Here is a 27,979-nt window from a genome sequence, read left to right as displayed (position 1 = left end):
AGAAAAGAAAAGAAAAGAAAAGAAAAGAAAAGAAAAGAAAGTTTCCAAACATAAAAAAAGAAAGAAAGAAAGAAATATTGGGAAAGTATGCTAACTCCTTCTTCCAACCAGGTTACTCTCCTGTTATGTGGCTTCTTGGCTGGCTATCCCTGAGGCAGTAGACTGACCTGGTGATGGTGTGTTCCATTAGCAAAATACCTAAGGGGAAGCAACTGTCACCTCTTGAGGGCTAAGCTTACAAACAGTCCTATTAAAGCCCACCAAGACACAACTAAATGTTAGCTACAAGACACCCTCAGTGTGAGAATTCCATTATGTGCTACAGAGCGCTTCCACCAAAAGGTAGGACTGTGAGATTGGTGGAAAAGGTTTCAGAAGGAAGTTTCCTAAACTTCTTCCCCGTAAAGGTTTAAAACAGGAGTCAGAAATGTAACCAGCATGCCACATCTGACCTGCTGCTTATTGGTGGTGTTTTTTAAATATCAGGTCTGATTGAAATACAGCCACACTCACTTGTCTAGTATTGTCCATGACAGCTTTTGCACTACAAGATCATAGTTAAGTAGAGAGGCCATATGGCTTGAAAACCTAAAATATTTACTATTTGGGCCTTTAAGGAAAAGCTTGTCAACCTTGGTTTAGAAGACAAAGGGAAGAAGACAGTCCCTGGCAAGTTAAAATAGTGCTGGTGACTCAAAAGTGGTTTGCTGACTCTGTAACTTAGTGAGTCCCAAGCACACGTGATGGGACAATTTAGTTCCAAAGGCTCTGACCCATGTAGGTCACTTGTGAGCCTAAGGCATGACACTTCAGTTCAGATTTGTGTGTCCTGGTGTGCCAAGCTGATTTCCTTAGAAAGCTTATGCACCAAATATGTTGCGGATCCTTCTGGGTCAGATCACGACCCCGTTGGCAATAGGAAGGCACTGAGGCAGAAACTATTTGTGCCTAGTTGGCAACCTCTAGTAAGCTGGTAAAAGAGGCTGGAGGCAAACTGAAGTCCTTCTTCATGCTTTCAGGAATGCAGAATAAGTGAGATAAGATGCCAGCCACGATAAGTCACAATAGACCTCAGTGTTTGGGCACAATGTTCCCAGAACCAACATTAAAAGTGTGGTTGTGTTATTTGGGCTTCAGATGGTAGCAGAGCAGTCAGGATAAGTAGGATACCGTTACCTACCCGTATAGAGCTCCAACCAACACTCAAACCAAACCTCACTGTGATCTGAAACCGTAAGGCGTTATGGAATAAGTACTGCCCCGTGACTGTAGGCAAAGTCCTGCCATCCAATGATTATGGAAAGATACCGTTCTAGTTGTCACTGCCAGTCTTTTTACTTTAGACTATTCCTTTTGTCCCATATGGAAAAAAATAACAAAAAAAACCAGCCAAGAACGATCCTTTCTAAAGAGATAAAGGAAACAGGGGAGTCAAAGCCTACTCACATTCATTCACAAGGTGACATAATGCAATTCCCTAATATCAAAGGGAATATTTTGATACTTCTGCCCAGGCTGACATGTGTCTCTACATAAATACCATACATGCAGAGGACTCTGAAGCTCCACAGTCATAAGGGAATTCTACCTAGGAGAATGCAAACAAATACAAAAGACAGCCCTTTCCCTTTACTAAAAAATACCAAACAAACAAACAACCAAAACCCCCAAAAAACTAATTCATAAATTCTAATAAGACCCCAAAGAGCTCCCAGGTGTGCTGTAGAAATTATGTTAATGTTGGAACTACAAGGGGCTCCAGACCAACAATGCACTGGGATAAATGAAATTTAAACCAATTTTGGGATGTGCTTGACCAACTAATGCAAATATCTAGGCACTGAAAGAAAAACAAAGGATGCATAAAAACCCAGCAGTAACTATTGAGACAATAACTTCTGATTAGCACGTCTACACTGCACGGGACATTAACGATGGAAGAAAGGCCACACTGGAGACACGGTCCAGACACAATTATGCTGAATGGGTATATCAGGTCTATTATTTTTATAACCAGAGCTGCAGATGAGCACAAAACTGTTCCCATTCTGGCAGCGGCACCCTAGCTATCCCTTTATAGAGAGGCAATAGGGCCAGTGAAATAAGAATGTCTAAGTAAACCCATTTGCACAGATAACATAAAGAAGTCCCACAAGCATTTCTACCATATCTTGTTATTTTAGAATGAAACATGAACCTAATGAGGGTTGGGAGCCTGGAAAGAACTCCACTATTAAAAGAAGCTAGGATTTTTGTATTTTTACATAAGAGGACATTTTGTTCCTCAGCATGACAACACAAGAAATTCCAACAAAACGTTATACACATTCATTTCAACTTTTTCTGTTTTAGAGTTGGCAAGAGTTAGGGTAAATGGATGCATTTAGAATGATCATATATCTCATCTCTCATTTAATAAAGCCTATTTAAAATACTGCCCTAATTAATGATTACCAGAACACAGCAGTGTTCATAATCCCTGTAATTCAATTGCCAGTAGTTTGTGCAATAAATCAGGAAAAGGTTAAAATATTTTTATGCCAGAATAGAACCTATCAATCTATTTTATTTGATTACTTTGTGTAATGAGGCTTTTTCAAAGCTAGATTACCTTACTCATTATAATTATGACAGATATTTTTGCTTAAAATGAGAAAGATTAAAAAATGTCAGCAAAATAGTTGAAACTCTTCTAGGATGTTTTTTCCTCCTTTGTACATTTTGGGACATGAGAAATGACATTATGCTCTCCTTCCAAGAGTAAAGAAGAGAGTAACATGGTTCCCATGAAAAGCAGATTAGGCGAATGGCATCTGGACAACACTCATTTTATTCACTGATTTGAAAGTTAAATAAAATCATGTATAATATTTTCTAATTCCAAAGTTAAATTCCACTCTTACAGGTGAACTCTTAAAAATTACTAGAGCATAATAATATCCTTCTATAGGCGGTGACATTTCCTTCTTAGTGAATGCAAGCTGAAATCAACCAATAAAGAAGTTCATATTTTTAACAAATAATTTCATCAATAAAGAATAACACAAAGGCATCCTATGCCATCTTTCTCCCCACTTTTGTAGAATAACCTATGCTCTGGGCATTAGAGAAATCTCCCTCCCTCAACTTTTTAGCGATCATTCTTGCCTCAGGCCCCCTTTGGCCTCCATTGAGTCCCCAAACCCCCTGCCTCCATGTGAAATCTGTGCTCCTGGGGGTCAGCTTTAGCTATGAACAGGATGGCATTTCTATGGCCTGCTCTTCCAAGGGGTTTCTCCGAAATGAAATAAGGTCGTTCCAACCTTTAACAGCCCCACAAACCTCATGCAGGATAAAAAGGCCTTGGGTCTCCTTTAAATCATAAGGCAGAACACAGAATGCAGGTGACAGTCTTAAAGACAAGAAAGCAGGCAAGAGTGAGAGCATGCTGACCCTTAGAAGTGGAGGCAGGACTTTCCTTGGGACTCTTCAGAACTGTACCTTGAAAAACATAAAAATATTACTCCCACAAGCATGGCCAGAAAAAAAGTCCAACAATATAATGTACTGGGGGGGGTTGGGGAACAACGAGGGCTCTCATAGATTGCTGGTGGGGATGTAGAATGGTACAGCCCCACCTCTTTGGCAGTATCTAGTTAGATACACAACTATCATATGACACAGCAATTCTACTTCTAGAAAAGAAAAGAAACGCATATGTCCACCAAAAAATGTGCACAAAAGTGTTCACAGGAGCCTTATTTATAATAGCCAAAACTAGAAACAACCCAAATGGCCATCAACAGGAGAATGGATAAAGATGCTGTGGACTACTGATACCATAGAAAACTCTCTGTGATAGAAAGGGCTGAACTACTATGAATGTACCAACATGGATGGATTGCAATACCATACTGTTTAGTGCAAGAAGCCAGACTCAAGAGTACATACTGTATGATTTCATTCATATGAAATTCAAGAACAGGCACAACCAATCTGTGGTGATAAAAGTCAGCATTAATAGTTACCTTTGGTGGAGTCAGAGGTTGATCTGAAAGGGAAGTTTCCTAGGGTAACTGGAATGTTCTATATCTTGATCTGTGTGATGATTACACAGGGGTACACATTTGCCAAATATATTGAGCTATATACTTAAGATCTGTGCATTTTATTACTGAATGCTTATTATACCTCAGTAAAACACTGTTAGCATGAAAAACGTGTTACTTCCAAAAATCAATTACATAAAGCACAAGCAATATACACATAAATAACTCTCAAGTCCCTGTGCCAATGTGAACAAAGTGCAAAGAACTTTAGATCTGGAAGAGAACATTTTACAACTTATCAAAATATGTGAAGTAGCATTTTTTTTAAAGAGAAAAATATGTATACAACCTTTACAGGACATTCTGCTATATGACTTTCTGTTATGCCTATTAGAATATAGGCATGCTGGACGAAGCCTCAGGATTACTTCTATTCTAGATGACTCCAAAATATAATAAAAAATTCACTTTCTGGTTGAATTATTTTACCTAGTTACTGACTCCAAAACGCTTATAGACCTTTTTGAGCCAAAGTTTGTTTTCTTGAAGAGTGTTTCAGACTTATAACAGAGTTGCATATGAGTTTCAAAATGTATACACAAACCACAAATAGCCTGACATATTTCACAACAGTTTAGTAAGGCTAGCAATTATTATAATAATTTGGCTAATATTTCGTTAAAAAGCATAATTATTAAGTAAAGATAACTATTAATCTGAATAAAATTTTGAAAATTAGTTTGGCAATAAGTTTCCTCCTATAATTTTAAATAACTTTATTTTATATTTTTCTATGACTATGTTAATAAAAGTAAATTGTAAATGAAGATGTATTTACTAAGAAAAGGATAGTTAATTTTAATTTTATTCCCACAAAAGTTTAGCAACATGTGTCCATTAAAATAGCCTTTATAGAACTTCCACTGTTGAAAAGATCACGTGGAGAGGAAGAAGGAATACATTCAGAGTAACAAAAAGAAGGAATAATAATTTTCTGCATCCTGTTTTTATCCATAAGTGATGCTATATAAGTATAGCCAACTTTACTATTAAAGAAATACCTAATAAGAAAGCATATATCAAAGGACAGTATATGTGCATTTATAGTATTATAATAGTATCTTCCTGGAGAATATTTAATTGGCTCCAAGTAAAATTAATAAAATTATCACTTAAGTCATAAAAAGCCATAAAGAAATCATTATATGAAAATAACAGCATGAAAATATTTTATGCTTTTTGTCATATAGATTAAGGGTCAGCAGACTTCTTTATAAAGCGTCAGATGTTTAATATTTTAGGTTTTGCAGGCATATAGTCTCTGTTGCACAGTCAGCTAACGATGTAAAAAACAGTCTTAGCCTGAGGTCTGTACATTATTAAACAGGTGGCAGGCTGGATTTGGCCTGCGGGCCACAGATTATTGGTCCCTCACTGATAGAGATCATTAATAACCATAACTGTACCATAAAAATGCTAGGAATATTATTTTGAAAGTTCAAATCCCTTAATTTTACAATCACCAAAATAGGTTCTCCCCAAATAAAAGTTCCTCTCCTCTTCAATAGCATCTACGCCGGAGCCAAAGGCATACCTCAGGTCTCAGTCATCATCAATATAAAGGAGAGTAGCCTTCCCTTTTCTCTCTTCCTGATTACTCACTCAAACCCACGTATTCCTCAAGGACCAGGTCCTGGGCCTTCCTCATGACCAACATGTCCTAGCCACTTCTCCCTTTTCTTAACTCCTTTGCATCTGCTATGCTAAGCCTTTACAGTACTCTCACCCTGTCAGTGATAGAGTCCTTTGTAAAAGTAAGATACTTTTAGTAAATAACTTAGAACCCCATTATATATTGTTTGTTATACTAAATTTCTTATGTGTCAGTTTAAAGTTAGTATTTAAGCAGAATGTAAGATCCTTATGGCCAAAGACTGTGACTTCGTTTATTTCATCTTCCCTTTCTTCCATTTTTCCCTCTTGCACCCTCCCTTTCTTTCCTCCCTTCCTCCCTTCTTTCCTTTCTTCTTTCCTGTAGATTAGAAACTATTGCACATCCTTAGAAATGTCTAGATAAGGTGTTGTATTTATTTCAAGGATAGAAATAGGGGTTGGAGCGTTAAGAGAATGTTCTATGGGAAAGAGGGCATTTCAATTCATCCTTGTAGAACATGCAGGAGATGGGAAGAGGAGAGTTCAAGGCAGAGGGACAGTATGATTAATGATGTGAAGAAAGGCCAGTGTGGGATACATAAGGAGCTGCCCATTTTTGTCAGACTGGAGGACGATGGAGGAGGATGGTGGGAAAGCAGGGCAGGGAGAACCGCAAGGACCAAGAAGCTGAGCAGCGTGGGCTAGATTCTTTTAGCACTGGGGGGCAACTGAAGATTTGGAGGCAGAGGGCTTATTTGAATGGAGCTGGGCTTCCGGAAGAGTGACTTGATATGGTAGGTATAATGGAAAGCCTGAACTAGAGAAAAGACAGGGGACATAGAAATGAAGAGTTCACCAAAAGTGACAGAATGTAGCATCAATGGAATTTGACCATTTATTAGATGTGGGTCACAGGCAGGGGAAGGAAGGAAAAGTCCCAGTGATGCTGTGATAGCTGGTGAGAGGGAGGATGAGGCTGTCATTAATGGAAACAATAGAGAAGGAGGGGCAAGTGTGACAGAGATGATGACCGTGCTTCCTTCAGGCTGGAGTGTCTGTTGTAGAGTAAATTTCTAATAATAGTTTACTGATCTGTAGTTGTACTGCTGAAGATAATATTGTCTTTTTTCCCCTCACAGATAATAATACTAGATCTTAGAATGGCACGCTTAATTGTACATTTTAATTGTAAATAATATTATAACTTTGTTTTCAATAGAGCAAAGCACAATTATTATATGAGATTCTCTCTACATCATGAGGGTTGGGAGGGGAAGATAAACTTTAATAAGTTGAGTTGAGGAAACTCCATGTCTGCAAGGCCAGAGGACCTCATATTTACTTAGCGGCAGAACAAAGGTCAGAACCAGTTCTCTGATAGCCAGTGGTGTATTTAGTTTCTTATTTGAAGGGAGAAGGCAAAAAACAAAGCCTTGGAAAGTTCAGATGTGGTACCATTTTATGCTTGTACTTCAAATGTTTCGGCAGGTATATTTGCAGGAGGAGGAAGGATATATTCCTTTGTCTGCCATTTGTGGTTTATAAGATATGGCATTGTTTTTAATATGAAATAGAAACTTCCATCAAGCAAACGTTTCCTGATGCCCCTGTTCTTTTACTTAATTGTCTTCTTTCATTATTTTTTTTTTTAAGATTTTGTTTATTTATTTGAGAGAGAGAATGAGAGAGAGAGAGTACATGAGAGGGAGGAAGGTCAGAGGGAGAAGCAGACTCCCTGCTGAGCAGGGAGTCCGATGCGGGACTCGATCCTGGGACTCCAGGATCATGACCTGAGCCGAAGGCAGTCGCCTAACCAACTGAGCCACCCAGGCGCCCTTCTTTCATTATTTTTACTTCACAAGAATTAAAACAATACAGTTATATAACTTACTATATCCACCTCGTCGTAGTTTTCTCTGAGAGGTAACCATGCTTAGTGGACGATAAAGATCCTTTCAGACTTCAGTTAAGCAAACATAAACTCTCTCTTTGCCTTTCCACATCCATTTCCAGAACTGTCTCATAAAACCTTTCCACTCTCCCTCTGACTGCCAGCTGGATATAGATGCTCAAGGCAACATTGGGAGTCATGTTGCTGAAGAGTCTATCAGCCTGGACCCCTGAATGACTAGGTGGAGCAAGCCCTCCTGGAGACTGGATGGTAAATGAGCAAGAAATAACTCTCTATTACGCTGAACCACTGGAATTGTAGGGCTTATTCATTTCAGTAGCTATCACAACCTTAGTTAGATCAGAGGATCAATTTGTTGTGGCTGGAGTGAACTGGACATGGTTTGCTGTTTTTTGGCATTAAAAAGTGCTATGGAGAAGTTTAAAGACAGTCTTATTTGTCCTCCCTGGCTTGGTCCTTGCTTATTATATTTACTTAAAGGGAAACTCAGCCACCCCAGAAATGATGATGCTCTTGACAATGCCTCATTCAGTATGTTAAGCATGAGAATACAGAATAAGTCTTTTGAAATTGACTGTCTCGTATAAAACACGCAGAATGTTTTTTTAAAGGTGAGATAAAGAACTATTTAAAAGTAAAAAGCCTATATGTCCTTTTCTGGAATCTCTTTCCATTCCTGAAAATGCAAAGCAGACCAGCTACCAATGTATAGACTCTTGTATAGAGGCCACATGGATATTGTCAAGATAAACCAGTTCTGTTAATGTGATTGCACATCCTCTGGAAAAAAATGTATATATATATTTCTCTGCCAACCTCCTGAAAGCTTAGAATCAAGTTATTTCTGATTTCACGTATTTCACATATTTTGGTAGGCTACACTGAAACTCAAAACCTTACAGAGGAATAAACCTTTTTCCAGATCTAAGGAATTGCAGTGGTTGAGGAAAGTTCAAGCCAGATCCACTGCAGTTTAAATCCATTTTTTTTTCTTGGAGTAGAGTATATTATCGAGAATAAATGTGCTTCCAAACAGTTCTCAGGTATTCTGTTTAGATGTATAGAATCTAAAAGTTCCTCCTTAAAAATAATTCAGTTATTTTTGTTGCCTCAAGATAAAGTGCGAACTTCTAAACATGATGTATATATTCTTCTTGTTCAGGCTCTTGTTGACCTCCTACGCTCTGCAGCTTGCATTCGGTGCACCAGCCACTCTGAACCCCTGAGGAGACTGCTGTGCTCACTTTACCTCCGGCCTTCGCAGGTACAGTTCCTGCCACCCACTTCTCTGCCAGCTCCCTTTCCTTAGCTTACTTCTATTAAGTCCTTAAGTCTCTGCTTCGGCGTCATTTCTTCCATGTAGCCTATCCTGACTGTTCTCCCAGGCCAGGTTAGGTGAGCTTCCTGTCTCTGCCGTCAATACTTTATCAGAACACTTCACACATTATAGTATAATTGAAGTTCAGTGGTTGGTGTCCTTTAGATTGGAGTCTTGGTAAGGTTAGGATGAATCGTTAAATGACACTAAATCTAGAGCCTAATATGAAGCATAGTAGGTGGTCAGAAATATTAAATGAAGGTTGCTGAATCTAGAATAGCTCTCCTCTGATGTTCTAGTCCACTACAACATATAGGAGCTGATGCTACTGACCCACCAACCACAGGACATTTATCTGGAATAGTCTTATTCCCCACGATCACTTGAGGCCAAAAGAACTGAAGAGGTAGAAGAGTTGAGCATAAAGTATGGTTTTCCTTTGTACAGTACATAACTATACTCAGTGGTCAAATTCATGCCCCTGAGCTCATTACTCTTAAGCTCTAACTAACTGAAATAGGGTAATAGAGACCGACTCCGTAAATGATCTAAAAGGATACAAACACAATTCAAAAAAACAAACCTCTCTGATTTTGATAATGGAAGCCTGCAGATCTGTTCTTTCTAATCTGAAATGCAGGACAAACAATCCCGCAGCAGCAGGCCAGACCCTGCTCCTCCGCCCAACCATCACTGCTCGGCAGCATACCCCTTGATTTGGGAATTCCTCTTTGAACTCACATTTGATTTGCTACAGAGTATCTCTGAGCTTGTACACTTTGCCCTCTCTCAAAGTGGTTGTCCACATTAATCTTCCTGTCCCCGGTCTTAAACGTGGTCTTGTATTTCTAATCATGATCTTCCGCTATCACCTTCTTGTCTCAAGCTTCGCTTTTGTCTTACTGAAGTCAGTGTCAACCCAAGCCGTCCTCCACATGGCCAGGTCTGAGCTGCCGCCATTCCCACCGCCATTATCAGGGCTCCTGCTGACGCAAGGCCCCAGGACTTGGTTCTCAATTACCATAGTGCTTCCAGGACAACTTAGGGCATAAAAGTATGGGAGAGAGCTCCGTGGGCAGAGGGAATGCTTACCTATTACTATTTCTCTGGCATGTGAGAGTACAGCAGAACCAGAGAGACTTTAAGAAAACGGCATGGCAGCTGGGATTTTTCTCAGGTCACACACTGATGTAGAAATAGAGACGCCCTCAGCTCCACACCCTGGTTCACCAGTGCATTCTCTGCTATGGGACCCAATGAAGAAGGCTTCTGCAAGGGGTGTTAGCTGGGGTCAGCCCACCAAAAAGTATTGTTGAGAGTCTTCAGGACAATAGAAGGAAGCAGGGATGCTTTTGGGTTATTCACCTTAATTACACATGCAAATGCCCAGAGACCCATGGCTACTTTCTTACCTTGTGTAACTGGTAATACTGGAAGCCACCGATTCCACCTTGTTCCTCTGCAGTCCAGAGCACCAAACGCAGAGTCCTCTTTGGTCGCAGCCCTGGGAAAAAATAATAAAATAAGTGATCCTTCAGTTGATTTTACATTTTTTAGGAAATGGCAAGGCCCCTCATCTGCATTCTGGAGGCAGGAGGACATCAGAGGCATGCATATTCACCTCTTGCTGATGAGGCTGCTGGCTGATTCAGAGTGTGGCTGACACAGCAAAGAAGCGCCCTCAGGGCTGATCTCCAGGGCAGGTTAATGTAGAAAGGGGCTATGCAAATGCTGCCTACAGGCCAGGAAGTGAGAGCCTCTAATCATATCCTGAACTGACAACCTGCCCAGCAGAACCCAGTGGATGGCCAAGGTCAGTGGAATGTTAGATCGCATATAGAAGATGCAGTTGGCAGGACTCTAGTCAGATCAGGGAATCTTCCAGTGATTAACTGAAACCCAAACATTTGGCTCTACTTCCAGATAAGGTGTGTAGGGGATTGCTTCTTAATCTCAATCCACGAGGATAGCTAGCTGCCCATGCTATCCTCGGTGATGTCACGGAGGCCAAGCAGAGGCAATGTTTATGGCTACCCATGGTCATTCTCTTCTACTATTTGGAAATACAAGGTTATTCACTTAAGGTCAATGAAAACAAATGCAATGCAGATGACATTTTACTTACTTTATTACTTCACAAACAGCTTGGTGACGATTTCGTTGACATGGGAAATACAAATTTGTATCTTGGAAGTTATTAAAGTTGTTGGCAGATCTGGCACATCTAGAACCATTTTTGAGTGACTATGTCTGCTCAATAGAAGTTAACTACTAGGAAGTCTGTTTCTCAAACTTAAACAAAATGGGAACACAATATACTAAAAGTCCCATTTTGTGACCAAGAATTAAAATCTGTTCTGATTTGGACCTTATAATGCTGTTTCAGAGAAATAACAATGACAGAAAAACAAGAAGCTGGGCTTGAATCTTATTAAGAGGATCCATCCTCCAGGGAGCCAAAGGGAAGGACTCTGAGTGGCTCTGAGATGGACCCACCACAAATCTCAAGTGTAAGCACACAAGGGCGGCCACCTGGGCACGTGGCCTTTGAGGGAACAGGCTGGTCAACTGCAGTCTGGATGGGAAATGATCCTGGGGAATGGAGCTTGGACCTGCCTCCTCCCAGCACCAACGAGGATTCTCCTTTCATAAGCCTAGTGCTAAGGAGCACAACAGGAGCTACATTTTCTACTAAATTGAATATTGTTGTGAAGCCATTTTATATGTGAGCATTTTAACATAATTAAAAGAGCACAGGTTTAGGACGTAGGCTGACCTGAGTTCTCATTAAAACCTGGGTGAGAAATTTCGGTATCGAATTGCTCAGAAAATCCCCTTGATGCTTTCTCCTAAGTCCATCTAAACCCAGCTTCTCACCTGTGCTAGCCCTGTGGTACAAACCCCACTGTCTTCTGCCCGGGCTGCTGTCACCCCCTAATTGCTCTCTCTGCAGCAGTCTCTCACCCCTGCAGCCAGAGGACCCTTGTAAGAGTGAAACCGGATGATGTCATTTCTCTGTTCAAAACCGCCCATAGCCAGAATGTAAGCTTCCAGAAGGCAGGGGTTTATCCTTCTTGGTTCCCTATGATGCCCCTAGTGCCCAGCCTGTTTGGTACACATTAGGTGCCCATTAAATAGGTACTGAATGAATAAATGAACCCAAAGCTTGGTATGTCACTTAGAATAAAGTTCAAAGCCCTCCATCACTTTCCCAGCTTCATCTCCTAAAACTCCACCTAGTTCACTCCTAGGCAAGCTGTTACAGATGAAAAAGGCAGACAGGGGTGCCTGGGTGGCTCAGTCGTTAAGTGTCTGCCTTCAGCTCAGGTCATGATCCCAGAGTCCTGGGATCGAGCCCCACATTGGGCTCCCTGCTCAGCGGGGAGCCTTCTTCTCCCTCTCCCTCTGCCTCATCCCCCCACTTGTGCTCTCGCTCTCACTCTCAAATAAATAAATAAAATCTTAAAAAAAAAAAAAGGCAAACAGCTGGTGAGCCCTGCAATCATTAGGCACTAGCTGTGTAACCACTGGGAAACTGATCTACCTGAAGTTCAGCCTCCTTATCTGAAAAGAAGAGAGAATATTATATACCTATTCCATAACTATTTCATGGGATCGTTGTGAGGATTAAATGAGTGTGATAATGTACAGAACACAATTCTGTAAAACCACATAATGGAGATCTAGGCCCAGAGCACACAACTGTACCCCTAGAGAGAAGGGGTATCTAAACACTCACACAGAAAGTTCTTTCATAAGCATTTCGGTGCCTGCTGACAAAGAATCCTGAAGTGCCCACTGTTCGCTCCAGAGTCAAACTATCTGCTCACATTCAAAGCACAAACTTGTTGTGGGAAGAAGTCTACTCAGTATATCCAAAAATCACACTATTTGGTCTCTTTCAAAGAAATGTGCTTAATGCTGATTTAAATCAAATAACATTTTGCTTGCAAGATAGAAACAATAAGAAAGGATAAAGTGCAAATGAAAATTCTGAACTTTTTTTAATCCATAAAAAGGAAAAAAATACACTTCCTTTTTACATTATCTCTGAACTTACCAGCAAAACAGTACCAAAGTATTACAATGATGGAATTCTCTCAATAAGGATAAAGGTATAGTTAGCACAGGTTAGAAAAATCATCATTTTTTAAAGCAAATGCCCTGAATATCCCTATAGATTTGGTGCTCCACCTGCGAATCATTACCGTCTGGGATGAGTCTCCTTCATATTTCAAATCAGCCAGATGGTCAGTGATGTTATATTAAGATAATAAAGAAGTAATCAGTTTGAAATGAGGAACGCTAAGGCCTCCGAACAACAACAGTGTAGCTGTTGGTGCACAGCTGTCTTTAAAAAGACAAATGGAGCCTCTTTCAAGGCCTTGAGAAAGAAGCTCAGTCCCTGTCAGCACGGAACATGAGTGCCTGTCCCACGTTAAAGGTGAAGGGCCAGAAAGAAGAGGTTAGGAAAGCAGTGGTTAAGCAAATGCTTGCCTGATCTCCGAAGTCTCTGCTCTGATATTCTGGTTGTCTCTAAACCTAAGACGAATGCATGGGACTTTATTCAAAGACTAGACCCTTGTCCTAGTGAGGAGTTCGGGGGCCCCAAGCCACCTGAGTCTGTAGATGGGCAGTGTGGGGCACAGAAAGAGGCTGGCCATGAATTTGAGGAAGTGTTGTTTGCTTCTCTGCTCTGCTACTTCTGGTTCTGTGACATCAGGCTAGTTACCTAATCTCTCAGGGCCTCAGTTTCTTCATTTGCATAGCCCCTTTCTACAGTTTCTCCTTCAACTGTAAAGGAGAAAGCATCAAGGGGATTTTCATCTCTACAATAAAGAAAATGGTCATTGGCTCACGGGATTGTGGGGTTTTTTTAAAGACTTTATTTTACTATTTATTTGAGAGAGAGAGAGCACGAGTTGGGGGGGCAGAAGGAGAGGGAGAAGCAGTCTCCCTGTTGAGCAGGGAGCAGGACGCGGGGCTCGATCCCAGGACCACGGGATCATGACCTGAACCAAAGGCAGACGCTTAACCCACTGAGCCACCAGGCACCCCGCCTTATGGGATTGTCAAGAAAATTAAATGAGACGAGGTGAAGATATATGAAGCACATTAGGCACATAGTAGGTTTTCAAGAATTGTTAGTTAGCTTCTTTCTACATCATCCCACACAACTCCTCAGTCTGTGCCAGTAATCACCAGGGAGATCTTGTGGGAAAGCCAGCAGAGAGGCATAGTCCTCATTCCTTATCCTTAGGAACCGGAGAGTATCTTTGTTTATTCAGAATGTGTACTCAGCCAAGGGAAAAGTACAAATTTCAACTAACTTTGTAGAAAAACGCATACCACCTCTTTCAGTAAGGAATGCTTCCTCATCCCAACATAGAGCGTATCCAAATCCAAGTAAACTGGAACAGGTTCCTCACTTTTTAAAAGTGAAGGCCAATCAGAATTGTTAGTTTCTGAATAAAGTCAAAGAGCTGGATAAGTCTGAAAACTGAACCAAGCTGATGTAAGAATATCTATATTTTTCATCTTTAAATGATATAATTTATTGTGGATCTCAAATCCAAACTAGATTTAAAAGCTAAGAAAGAATTCTTAGTATATAAAAGAGCAACAACAATAATAAAGCAAAATCACCAAGAGCAACACAATACAGTGATAGGAGGCCAAACATAGGGATTTCATTTTGTAGGAGAACTGGGGTAAACGAATAGCTCAGTAGTGATCCTGACTCACAACCCTGGCTCTGGCTTGAGCTACCCAGCACTGGCCCCCAGCAAGCACGAGAAAGAAAGTCTTAGAAATGGAGGTGAGTGGCAGGACTCTGGGCTCAGCTGTCCAGGAGTCGGGTCTCATTGGGGTTTTGTCAGAAGACAGGCAATTAGTTGCGCTATGGATGTCTAGTAACTTTGCAGAGATCTCTACCTCCTGGAATTTCCATTAAGAACTCCAGATAGTGCAGCACACATTTTACAGCATATGGTTTTCCTCTTTAAAAAACATAAACTGCTGATAATGTGTCAGAATTTTGTCTTATTTATGAAATATGATACACGTGCATTTCACCTCCATTTTACTGAGAAAAGTAATAATGCTAATGGGAAAACAGTGCCTAGGAGAAAAGGTCAAAACAATCTGGTTGGGCTTTAGTTTTCATTATTATCAAACTTAAAGATGAGAAGGCTGAGAGGTGACTTTCATTAAACTGATAAACTGAAGAGGTCAGTTGATTGTCCCACACTTGCACCGAGGGGGCAAAGCAAAATAAACTCACGTTAATCCAGCCTTGGAGATAGCTTTCCCAAATCATGAATGCTAGCGAATGCTATTTGTTAACAATGTGTATTGACCCAAATGCTCATTTACTGTTCATTTCAATCCCTCCAGAATTATGTGAGTACTGTTCTCCCTTCTGTGACCTAACTTTGCAGAGAAAACACAACTTTCTCTTGCGGTAAATACTGTATACTCGTTTTCCATATAAATGCACTAGTTCATAAGTACATTTGTTGCCCAGCTCTCATTTATCAATAGTGCAGAAGAGTGCCTATACTTAGAGATTTCTATTCCTGCAATAAACCTGATTAATGTAATATTTGTGGTACAGATAAAATAATGAGATATTAGCATCTAAATTGAATGAGAATGAGCAGTAAGTAAGCATAGTGGTTGAACACATGGATTTGGGGGTCAAGAACTATTTCTAACTTGGACAAGTTACATAATTTGTCATATGGTATATAAGCACATTATTTTTTTTTAATAGGAGGCATAAAAAATAAAAAATAAAATAGGCATGGTTGGATACAGATTAATTATTTTAGTAAAATAAATTGTAATTACTTCTTTTTATAATAAGGCAGGAACAGAAAGTCACTTTGAAGATCTTTTGTTCTTGGAAGTACTGCTTGGTATCTTAGTTATGTAAATATAAAGCAATTAGGCACTTTTGGGGGGCACTTGGACAGGGCAATAAATTGGGTTTTTAAAAAAATTTTATTTAAATTCAATTTAATTAGCATATACTGTATTATTAGTTCCAGAGGTAGAATTTAGCGATTCATCAGTTGCATACAACACCCAGTGCTCATTATTTCAAGTGCCCTCCTTAATGCCCAGCACCCAATTACCCCATGTAAATGGGGGGCCCACCCATTTACAAATGCACCAAAAACCATAAGATACCTAGGAATAAACCTAACCAAAGAGGTAAAGGTTCTATACTCTGAAAACTATAGAACACTTATGAAAGAAATTGAGGACGACACAAAGAAATGGAAAAATGTTCCATGCTCATGGATTGGAAGAACAAATATTGTTAAAATACCTGTGCTACCTAGAGCAATCTACACCTTCAATGCAATCCCTATCAAAATACCATCAGCATGTTTCACAGAGCTGTAACAAACAATCCTAAAATTTGTGGGGAGCCAAAAAAGACCCCAAATAGCCAAAGGAATGTTGAAAAAGAAAACCAAAGCTAGAGGCATCACAATTCCGGACTTCAAGCTCTATTACAAAGCTGTAATCATCAAGACACTATGGTACTGGCACAAAAACAGACACATAGATCAATGGAACAGAATAGAGAGCCCAGAAATGGACCCTCAAGTCTGTAGTCAGCTTATCTTCGACAAAGCAGGAAAGAGTATCCAATGGGAAAAAAGACAGTCTCTTCAACAAATGGTGTTGGGAAAATTGGACAGCCACATGTAGAAGAGTTAAACTGGACCATTTTCTTACACCACACACAAAGATAAACTCAAAAATGGATGAAAGACCTAAATGTGAGACAGGAATCCATCAAAATCCTAGAGGAGAACACAGGCAGCAACCTCTTCGACCTCAGCCGGAGCAACTTCTTGCTAGACACGTCTCCAAAGGCAAGGGAAACAAAAGCAAAAGTGAACTGTTTGGACTTCATCAAGATAAAAAGCTTTTGCACAGCAAAGGAAACAGTCAACAGAACTAAAAGGCAACCTATGGAATGGGAAAAGATAGTTGCAAATGTCTTATCAGGTAAAGGGCTAGTATCTAAAATCTATAAAGGATTTATCAAACTCAACACCCCCAAAATAAATTGGTTTTTATACTCCATCTTATAAGCTGCTACCTCTGACTCATCTGGAGAACAACCTGGACATTGGGCAGGAGGCAAATCAGTGTGTAAAAGGAGCCTAGAGCCTTCTAGGAGAAAAGCCCCCAGGTCCTCATCCCTGCCTCCTTGGATTGGGGGCTGGGGATGAGAGACCTCTTGGGTCAGGGCGACAATCACTAAGGTCCTGGGACAGAGAAAGTCTTGGAAACAATTGAAATAAAGTGACCATGATGAAGGGAGGAGTCTGGGCTATTACCAGGGCTCAGCACAGTCACCCAAGGTTCTAGGGGAAGGGCCAATTTCAGCCTAGCATGTGGCCAACTCTGGAAGCTCCTCCAGATCCAGCTACCCTGGCACAGAGGTTATGATTTCGGGAATAAGAGCTGAGGATGGGATTGTAAATGAAGACAGTTGTCATCTTGTTGCCCGAAATCAGCACCACTGTGACTCAGGGGTACAAATAGTGGCAGGCAGTGGCCAGAGGGAAGAGTAGTCACAGGTGGATCTAGCTACAGGTTTCTGGGGGAGGACTGACCTATTCGGCCAGAGTGCTGTCCCAGGATTCATGGGCAATCTGGAAGCAGTGGGAGGGACCTCAAGGGGAGATAACAGACTTCTTGCTAATAAGGACTATGGAGGCTTGAATGATTAACTGTAAAGGAGATTAAAGAGATGTGATCATATTTATAACCTGTGTTTGTGGAACAGGTCATAACAGTTATAATTTCCATAATTCAAAGGGAAGAGTCCTACGTCATTATAATGATTAGGATTCTATTACACAGGAAAATCACCATTAATCTTTGCTGCAGCAGGAACACCGTGACTACCATTGTGTGAGGTCATTTCTGACCCTAACCAGTTTCCCACTCTCATCCACCACTTCTGCCTCATCCTAAGCACCAGTCACATCACATTTCCTATCCATCCCTGAACACATGCCATGCTAGCTCAGATTTTTGGTCCTTTGTATATCCTCTTTTTCCTACCTAGAATACCAGCTCACTTTTTCCATCTGGCAAACTCCTATTCACTCAACAAAGCCCATCTCTAATATTACTTTCTCTGAGAAAGCTCCCCTAACTCTAGGGCAAAAGTTGGCTACTCCTTTCTCAATGTTCCTCTAGAACCTCATATATACCTCTCTTTTCATTTTCAACCATACTTAAATGTTGCTCTTCCCACAGACCATTAATTTCCTGAGACTTACTGATTTCTCTTTTTCCTTATCCTGGTCCAGGACCTGGCATTTAACAAGTGCTGAATAAATGTTTGTTAACTGACTGACTGAAGGAAAGAATGAATGCCTACATACATTTATGTAAGTATAAATGAAAGCTACTGCATTTTCATTTAATCTAGCCCATATTAGTGCCTCCTGATTGCAGGAAGTTGGTAAGATATGCTCTTTTTTTGTGAAACCAAACCCCCAAAACACAGGTGAAACCACTCCAGTAGCCTAGAGAATTAGATGTGCTTCAAATTCAACATTTACTTCAGCTGCTATTACATTTACTTTTGCAGCATGGGTCTAGTCAAAATTTAGTACAACAGCTTTTGTTGATCAAGTCATTAAATAAATACATTATGAGCAACAGAAATCTTCCCATTAGCTGTTTTAAATTATAGGTATTTGTATTTTGAACTCCAACAGTTCTCCCTAATTTTTTAGTTATTTTTTCTGATTATAAAAACAATATATATTCTTTTTAAAACTGAAAACTGGGGCACCTTGGTTAAGCCTCTGACTTCAGCTCAGGTCATGATCTCAGGGTCCTGGGATCGAGTCCCGTGTTGGGCTCTGCACTCACCAGGCAGTCGGCTTGTCCCTCTCCCCCCACTCATGATTTCTCTCTCTCTCTCTTTCTCCCTCTCAAATAAATAAAATCTTTAAAAAAAAACAAAACTGAAAACAATAAAAAATTGGAAACAAAACAACCTCTAAGCATACTGCTATACTTCCTTAGAAATTTTGTATGCAAGTATGTGTATACATACATATAAAAGCGATATTTTAGTATAGTTTTATACTCCTTTTTTCACTCAAAATTATGGCATATATGGCCTTTATCTACTGTAATTAATAATCTTTAAGAAAATGATTCTTAATTGTTTCAGCTATTCTCTTCTTATTGGACATTTAAGGTTTATATCCTTAGGACCAGTTCTTAAAACTAGAAATACCAAGTCTAAATAGTATAAACCTTTTTAAGGCTCTTGAAACCTGTCACTAATGTCCTAAAGACATGTTACCAATTTATATTCCCACCAGCAGTATGTAAGAATATTCACTTCTACTTAATGTGGAATTTTTTTTATTATGTTATGTTAATCACCATACATTACATCATTAGTTTTTGATGTAGTGTTCCATGATTCGTTTGCGTATAACACCCAGTGCTCCATGCAGAACGTGCCCTCTTTAATACCCATCACCAGGCTAACCCATCCCCCCACCCCCCTCCCCTCTAGAACCCTCAGTTTGTTGTGGAATTTTATTCCTATCCCCTTTGTTTTGATATGCTTCAATATGTTATATCTATTTTTCAATACTACAGTCTACTCATTTTCAGCCAAAATGATTACACACACACACACACACACACACACACACACTCAATCTGTAGTATTTTTTAACTTGATTGAGACAAATGTTAAGTTTATTTCTGATGCCTGACTAGAGTTAAAATATGTGAATTTGTTTTTCTTATTTAAATAGTCTGACATTAGGGCTTTTCCATCAGTATAGTTCCAAGATTATGTTAGTATCACATAGAGATCATAAGTCTGATGTAGTTGGCATCTTTAAACATTCTATTTCTTTTTCCCTGTCATTATTTAGAGTGTTTTTATCTGCAAGGAGAAATTGAGAAGCCTGGCTAATGACAGATTTGAACTCTGAATCACATTTCTGTTAAGAGCTCTACCCTGCAAAAACATCCAACGGGGAAGACTTAAACACATAGTACAATATCTAAGAAAACGATGGTGATCAAGAACAAGAACCCAGACAAATTCTCTTACAAATTCACATTCATCAATATGGTTCTTTAAATTTTATTTCTTGTGACGATGGTACTGTGTGAGAAGAACAGATGTGTTTATACTTGAGTCAGGGATTATCAGAAAGTAATACAGCTCCAACATGCAACTGAGATGAGGAAATTTCTGGGATCCACTTTCAATAGCAAACAGCAGACATGGGGCACAAGCTATTTATAATGCAGGGGCCCTCATTAAGCTGCTTCTGTGAACTCTTTCAAGTGGTCATTTTTAGGATTGCAGTGGACGGGTTTTATCTTCATTTTTCAAGATGTTCTTTGTGTATAAAATCAGTTAAGAGGTTACCCTAAACTTGTTTTTGACCAATAATTAACCACAATTTTTATTCTTGTTTTCATTTAAGTTTAGGTTTTCAGGCCATAACACATTTGAGAGTATCAAATGTGATCAGCCCCCAAAGTGATCCGCCAATGTTCCTGCTAAAGGAAAATGTCACCACGGAAAGAACAAGACCATCAAAATGTTCCCTCCTTTCCATTCCCGCTGCACTGTGGCTACCACACTTTAAGCCCTTTGAATCACTGCAATCACCAACTGTTTCCTCCCATTGTCTCTTTAAAACTGCCCCCAGATTCATCTTTCTACAATACTGCCCTGAACATGTCACTGGCTACATGGAAATCTTTAATCACTCCTTACCGTCTACAGCAGTAGTCTGCCTCCGAACTTGTTTTGAACATATGTCTCTATCAGTAACACAATTTTGAGCACGCACCAACACGTATGTATGTATAAATGACACATACCCAATACTGTCAATACACTTAATATATTAGTAAAATGTATTTCTTTTTTTAGATAAAGAATACGTTCCTGTACCAAATGATGATCCTACAGAGTTCCTGGCTTCAGAGGCCACGGATCTATAACATAGAGTCCAGCAGCATTAATTAATTAATGGCATTTGAGGCTTCACAGACTAGTTCCAACCTGCCCCTCCAGGCCTGCCTGCAACTACTCCCCTTTCCAAAGCCTCCATTCCAGGTAAATCGTTATCTTCATTTTCTTTCCATTGCTGTACTTTTCCTCATTCCCTTTATCCTACCCCATTTGCCCTTCCTTTTTCTCCTGACTTACCTATATCCCAACCATCTTTTAAGAGCCAGTTCCAAATCCTCCTGTTCCACTCTCTCCTTCCTCTGAACTTCAAAACTTTTATTTTCTGTTCCACCCATTTGGCACTTAATCACAATTAATGTAGTTTCTGCTTTGGGTTTCCACACACAGCTCCTGGTAAATCAAAGGGCTCTATACATATTTGTTGATAAATGGATTGGCACACCTAATGGAAATTGTTGTAAGTTGCCACAAGACAGATATAGATCTATAAAAAGAACTTTTGGACAGAGAATATTTTTAAACATTAAATCAGTTACCAGTTACATTTGCCTAAGGGAAAGTAAAGCCTTGGAAATAAGGCTGGGCTAGGGCAGGTGGGGGACATGGAAGGAGGCCTGGAATCTTGGAATCTCTGTTAGAGCTAGAATATTATAATTATGGCTCTGCAGATACTGAACCCACCCACAGGGACATGGGACTGCATTTTCTCAAGAGAAGTGTTTGGCCTTCCAAGAGACCTGCTGGGGGTTTTTTTTGTGTGTTTTTTTTTTTTTTTAAGTTTTTATTTATTTGACACAGAGAGACCGACAGCGAGAGAGGGAACACAAGCAGGAGGAGTGGAAGAGGGAGAAGCAGGCTTCCTGCGTAACAGGGAGCCTGATGCGGGGCTCGATCCCAGGACCCTGGGATCATGACCTGAGCTGAAGGCAGACACTTACCGACTGAGCCACCCAGGCGCCCCGAGACCTGCTGTTTATCTCAAACATTTTCATTCCTCAGTTATGGAAAGTGTGAGACACATTTGTATTCTCCAGATAAAAGAAAACTCGGAGCACACTCAGGGATGTTTGCATGAAATTTCAATGCTTCAAAATTTATGAACCTTCCACTACCAAGGCAATGGATTATTTGACCTTATGGAGCTTTTGCTTTTCCAGGTCACTGTGTCACATGCTAGGTATAAAAGCTGTTGGGGTAAGGAAGAAATTTTATACAGTCTATAAAAGTATTTATAGGAGCTTGTCAAAATTGACTTCAGATCTCAAGGGACTGTCATCTTAGAAAGACTCCCCAGGTTTATCTTATGCCCTCCTAGGGCTTAGCTTATAGGGGTGTGTTCGGTGTCTGAGAACACTCTACTTCTGAAATGAAACCAAACTCACGCAGTTATGTGCTTAGTGTGGGAAGGAATGTGATGCCTCCATTCCCAGAACTTTTCCCAGGACCCCTGTCCTCAAACCTTCAAGTCAAACTACTAGCTTTTTTTCCCAATGTGTAGACACTAATACTTCACAAACATTATTTCCTGTGATATACTTAATTTCCACATTTAACACTTGTTAAAATGTCACTGCTGTCCATCTTTCAATATACAAGCATACATTTAAGAATTATCTTCTATAAAAGAAGAAACAAATTCTGTAATAGAAGTGAACATACAAATCAACAAATACTCACTTGGACTTACTGTGCAGAAATCAAAAAGATTAAATGGCATAATCAAAGCTACTCAAAATATCAGACTCATTCATTCAACAACCATCCCTGGTCCAGGAACTGAGGGATTTAGGACTGAAGAGCCCAGTCATGATCTTTGGACTCATGGAACTTACAGCCTCGAAGACAGAGTAAGAAACTCCCACATCATTCTTATCACTATTACCATCACCACCATTATTGTTGTAGGCACTCGGAATTCATCTAAAAAAAAACCCTGATCTTTTAAAAATGAAGTTATCATTTCTCTGGATGGAGAATGAAGTTACTCCAGAGAGAGAGAGAGAAAGAGAGAGACTTGAACTGGGTTCAAACTGGGAGGTAGGGCAGAAGGGTAATGTAGACAAGAACTAGACGAGAGCAATCACATAGTGGTACAGAATTTATAGCATCACCCATGTGATTTTAGAGATGGCCAACACTCAGTGCAAGCTGCGAGAGAGCAGACCAAGGTTTACTGGGCACTCAGTACTGTATCAGACACTGTGCTAAGGTGTTTCCAGATAATATTTCATATATTTTAGAAACATTTCCCCGTTTAATTCTGCGAAGCAAGAAATACTGCCTTTCCCTTTTACAAATAAAGAAACTTAATTTCTATACCTGAAATTAAGTCACTTGCCCAATACGACATAACTAGTAAATGACAGAGCTGGGATTCTTATTGCCCAAATCCATGCCCAATCCATGCTTTCAATCACTTCAGGCTTTTGCCTTCCCAAGCAATAAGCTGCATGGGAAGATCTGACTAGTCCTAACCTTTTTTTAGGTGAAACTCTCACATTAGAGAATGTAATCTAACCAAGCTACCACTCAAGCTACCACCATTCCTATTACTCAAAGGAATATTAGCACCTTCAAATTCCATTTAACACTATCCAACCATGAGAGACTATGGACTCCAAGAAACAAACTGAGAGTTTTAGAGGGGTGGGGGGTTGGGGGTGGAGCACTGTGTGTTATATGCAAACAATGAATCATGGAACACTACATCAAAAACTAATGATGTACTGTATGGTGACTAATATAACATAATAAAAAATAAATAAAATAAAACTGTCCAATATTAAAGAGACAAAGTGGCAAGAATATGGCCTGTAGACAATGTGGTCAGTAGGGGTGAGAACTGGGTCCAATGCAAAGAAGGACATTTTCTAGGTTGATGGAGATAAGCAATCAGATCCTAAGACATTCAAAAGCTGAACAACACTGGAATTTCAGATTTATAGTAACAGGAATGACAAAAGTCTTGAACTGCTGGGTCTGAAAATCATCACTAACTTGAAATAAATAGGAAACAGAGAAGGAGAATAACTTAATTTCTATATAGGTTGCTGAAGACTCGCTTGCATTTTGGGAACCTGAGCTCCAGAAATAATCAAATTGAATCTAAAAATTTATAAGCCTAGCATCCACTTAGACAAATCAACAAAGTGCATTTCCTGCACCCAAAAAATCACAGGGCTTCTCAAGAATCAGGAAAATATGATTATCAAGATTATTGTGGAAAAGGAGCTCTGAATGCAAATATATTAATTTTTGTGTCAACAATAAGTCCTTTTGGAAAACACAACTCCCAAAGACGTTGTGGGGTTTTAAGTTCTATGGAAAAATGATTTTTTTAAAAATCCAGTTTTCACTGTTCTCCACAGAGGGAGATTAGACCAGAGGCAGAGCCTGGTCTAATTGAGTTTAGGAACAGATCTGGAGGGAGGGCAGAAAGGTGATCAAGGCGCAGATCGGCGGCGTGCAATTACGCAACAGTGAAGGTCTTTACAGTTCCACTGATGCTGTATTAGAGACAGCTGGCCAACTGGTGGGGCAGGGAGGCTGGGGAGAGCAGGAAGCAAGATTTATTGGCTACTTACCATATGCCAGACACTGTGCTACGTGCTTTCCAGACATTATCTCACTTAATTTTCACAACAATCCCATGATACCTGGAGTATTATGATGCCTGGAGGTATGATCCCCAAGTTACAGATAAGGAAACAAAGACTAAAAGAACCTAAGTGACTTGCACAATGTCATGGAGCTAGTAGGTGCTAGAGGCTGAGTATGAATCCCAGATTTTCTTTTACCCCAGGGTCTGTGCCTTTCCAACTAGACCACCTGGCTTCAGGCCCCGTTATACGTTGAGAATATTCTCAGGCATACGAAAGACAAAAATAATTAGGCAAACACTAAAGGCAGAACCACATCAATTAACAACACAGAAGTAACTGATTTGCTTTCTAATGAATGTTTCACTAAGTCGGCCACGTCCCCGAGTCATCAGTGCTGTCACGAGGGGTCATTACAGAGGACAGGGCTTGTTTTCCACTAGGACCCCACCTTCTAACCCCTCCTCAAGTTTCCAGGGCAGTCTTAGCCAGGAAAATGAGGATTGAGATGAACACCGTGTGGGGGAAGGAAAAGAAGCAGTGTATGCAGACAGACAAAAAGCACCACACAGAAAATCAACCACCACCAGCCTGTTATTTGTAGAAATCCCAGAAATTCTACAAATCCCATTGTGAGCTGCAGGCCTGGAGGTACCATTATCTTCACTCTCCCACACAGCACTCTGATAAAAGTCATCCCCTTCTGCTAGAATTTAGCAGAGCTGACTCTCTCGCCTGACTTAACCGATGGATGAGTGAAAGAAAGAAGGAAAGAAACAAAAGAAGGGAGGGAGGGAGGAAGGAAGGAAAATTAATGGAGAATTAAGAGCCAGAAAGCAAAATGACTAGGATATCAATGATACAGATATGATATAAACATTCTTAAGTCCCATTTCAAATGATGAAACCTAGATGGTAACCTGTGTTTCTTTTTAAAGAATATAGAGAATAGAGAACATCTTTTTTCCCATAGATAAATAACTCCTTAAAAACTGGTGACCATAAACAGCACGGTCACAAACTCAAGAAAAGATGTGGACACTTAGCTCTGTCTCTTCCTGCACTTCTTGCCAACATCCCCTGGTTGGGGAAGCTGTCAGCAAGCCATACTTGCTCCTGAGGCCCTGCATTCACCCTCTACAGTAAGGAAAAACCAGATGCAGCATGGGGGAGACCAAGTAGAAAGAATGCTGGAACCTATCCAAAATAGAACTGAAGAATCCAGAGAAGAAGGTGTCCATCTGGCTTTGCTCTCGAGGCACTGGAGGGTGCACTGTGGGCACTAGACACTAGCGCAGGGCTCGTGCAGAAGGAGGACAAGAGCCCAGGGGCTGGCTGTGCAGAGGGACTGGGAGGGGTCTCCTTATATGGTAATGAGCTGTCATGCATAGGACCAGATGGTCTCCAAGGCCAAGGGACACAGAAAGGACAAGTGCCTGGCCACAAAGCCAACCAGGTCATCATGTGAGGGAGCAGTCATGAGAGATATACAAACCAAACAGACCTCCATGGCACTGTGCTGATCCTGATACGGAGAGGAGAACACTAACTGGAGAACAGAGATGTTTGATGAGGTAAAGGCAAAGGGAAGCTACCATTTACTGAGTGCCTATTCTATGCTAAAGCAATATGCTAAGCACATTATATGCATTAGTTCCTTTAATTCTTCTCATTTGACCTTCACTGTAATACAATGATGTAGGCATTATTATTTTTCCTATTTTACAGATTAGAAAACTGAGGCTGAGGAAGGTGAAGCAACTCACTCATGGTCACATACAGTCATCCCCCCTTCTCTGCAGGAGATAGGGTCCAAGACCCCCAGGGGATGCTTGAAACCACAGGTAGAACTGCACCCCATATATACACTGTTTTTTCCTAAAAGTACATGCCTCCGATAAAGTCTAATTTATAAATTAGGCACAGTAAGAGATTAACAACAATAATAATAAAATACAACAAGGATAACAATATACAGTAATAAAAGTCACGTGAATGTGGTCTCCTGAAAGATCTTGTACCGTACTCACCCTTCTTGTGACGATGTGCAATGATAAAATGCCTACGTGGCAAGAGAAGTGAGGGGAATGACACAGACACTGTGACCACAGTAGCTTTGGGCTACTGCCAACCTTCTGACGATACTCAGGAGGAGGATCATCCGCTTCGGGACCACGGTTGGTGGGGGGTAACTAAAACCATGGAAACGTGAAATGGCAGACAGGGGGCAGGGGGCTACTGCATATAATGATGGCAGAAGCAGGACTTGAACCCTTTTGATCCTGAGGCCCATGGTTTAAGCCCATACTCCTGCACATGCGTCCCTGCAGTGAGCCCTGCGGGCTGGGGCTGACTCCCTTGGGGATTAGTTCGCAGGCACAGGCAACTGATGAAGATGACAACAGATGGTATCATCAGACACACATTCACAGGACACCGATAAGAAAAGTCCTCTTTTGGCTGATCACCAAACTGAAAAGTGAGGAACTTAGTCCAAGGGAAGACCGATTCTCTCAGCACTGGGTTCACCCTGGCCACAAGTCGAAGGTACATTTACACACATCTGTAGAAACAGACAACCTAAAATGTCCAAGCACAAATCAACACATTATTACAGAGTCTACTGGGCTATCAATCCCAGCTTCCTGGCTCTCCTTGGTTTAACTCACCACCATGTTGCTCAAATCTATTTCTATATACTTGGGGGATCAGTGGCATAAAATATCAAATTGTTCTGAGCAAATAATTTTGTCTTTAAATTCTTCAAATGAAAACAGGCATTAAAAAGGTTTTTAAGAAATAGAGATGTCAGGTCATTTCCTCAAGGCTTGGGCTTTACAAGGACCTAAAGAGGGAGGACGGTCCACTGCCCAACCACACTAGCCACGCATATGTTCAAGCCCACTGTATGGCAACAATGTTGGTTTATTCATTTTTGAGGCTTGAAGCGGGAGGACTTTGAATCAACTGCCTAATCTAATCTTAGCCAGACTATTTTACTGTTCCAGCGTTAAATAACAGCACCAGAGTTGAGTCTCCTCGTGCCTAACAGACCATGGGCATTAAAAGTTAAATAAACAGGACTTATCCCAGTGTTTCACAGCCCACTTCTTTACAGTATTAAAACTGTTGCTTCATCCCCTTGAGGTTCCCAAGTAAGAAAAACAGCCTGTTCTTTATTATAAGCAATAACAATTTCCCCTCTCATCTAGAAAATGCATGCCATGGCCCAGAATAAAGTTTCTTTCAAGAATTAGATCACCTTAGCCCGTAAAGCATAACTGGGTTCTGGCTACCTGTGTTTATTGGGAGAAATCAAAATCCACTTTGAAAATTTACACACATTTGGGGGGCGGAGCAAGATGGCGGAGGAGTAGGAGACCTGGATTTCGTCTGGTCTCAGGAATTCAGCTGAATAGGGATCAAACCATTCTGAACACCTACGAACTCAACAGGAGA

At 40.4% G+C, this 27,979-nt stretch overlaps 1 protein-coding gene across 1 annotated transcript in view; it reads right to left on the bottom strand.

The window, feature by feature from the left end:
- Positions 1-27,979, bottom strand: part of CPQ (carboxypeptidase Q) — a 456,203-nt gene that overhangs the window by 89,500 nt on the left and 338,724 nt on the right. Inside the window, exon 6 of the mRNA XM_025870877.2 lies at positions 10,324-10,415. Coding sequence (XP_025726662.1) covers positions 10,324-10,415 — 92 coding nt within the window. The remainder of the gene's footprint in view (positions 1-10,323; positions 10,416-27,979) is intronic.

Source organism: Callorhinus ursinus, unplaced genomic scaffold (assembly GCF_003265705.2).
Source record: "Callorhinus ursinus isolate GAN/ISIS: 27379988/994484 unplaced genomic scaffold, GSC_fseal_2.0 scaffold5, whole genome shotgun sequence".
Classification (NCBI taxonomy): Eukaryota; Metazoa; Chordata; class Mammalia; order Carnivora; family Otariidae; genus Callorhinus; species Callorhinus ursinus.
The sequence above is the reverse complement of the archived record's forward strand: the minus strand, read 5'-3'. Positions and strand labels throughout refer to the sequence as shown.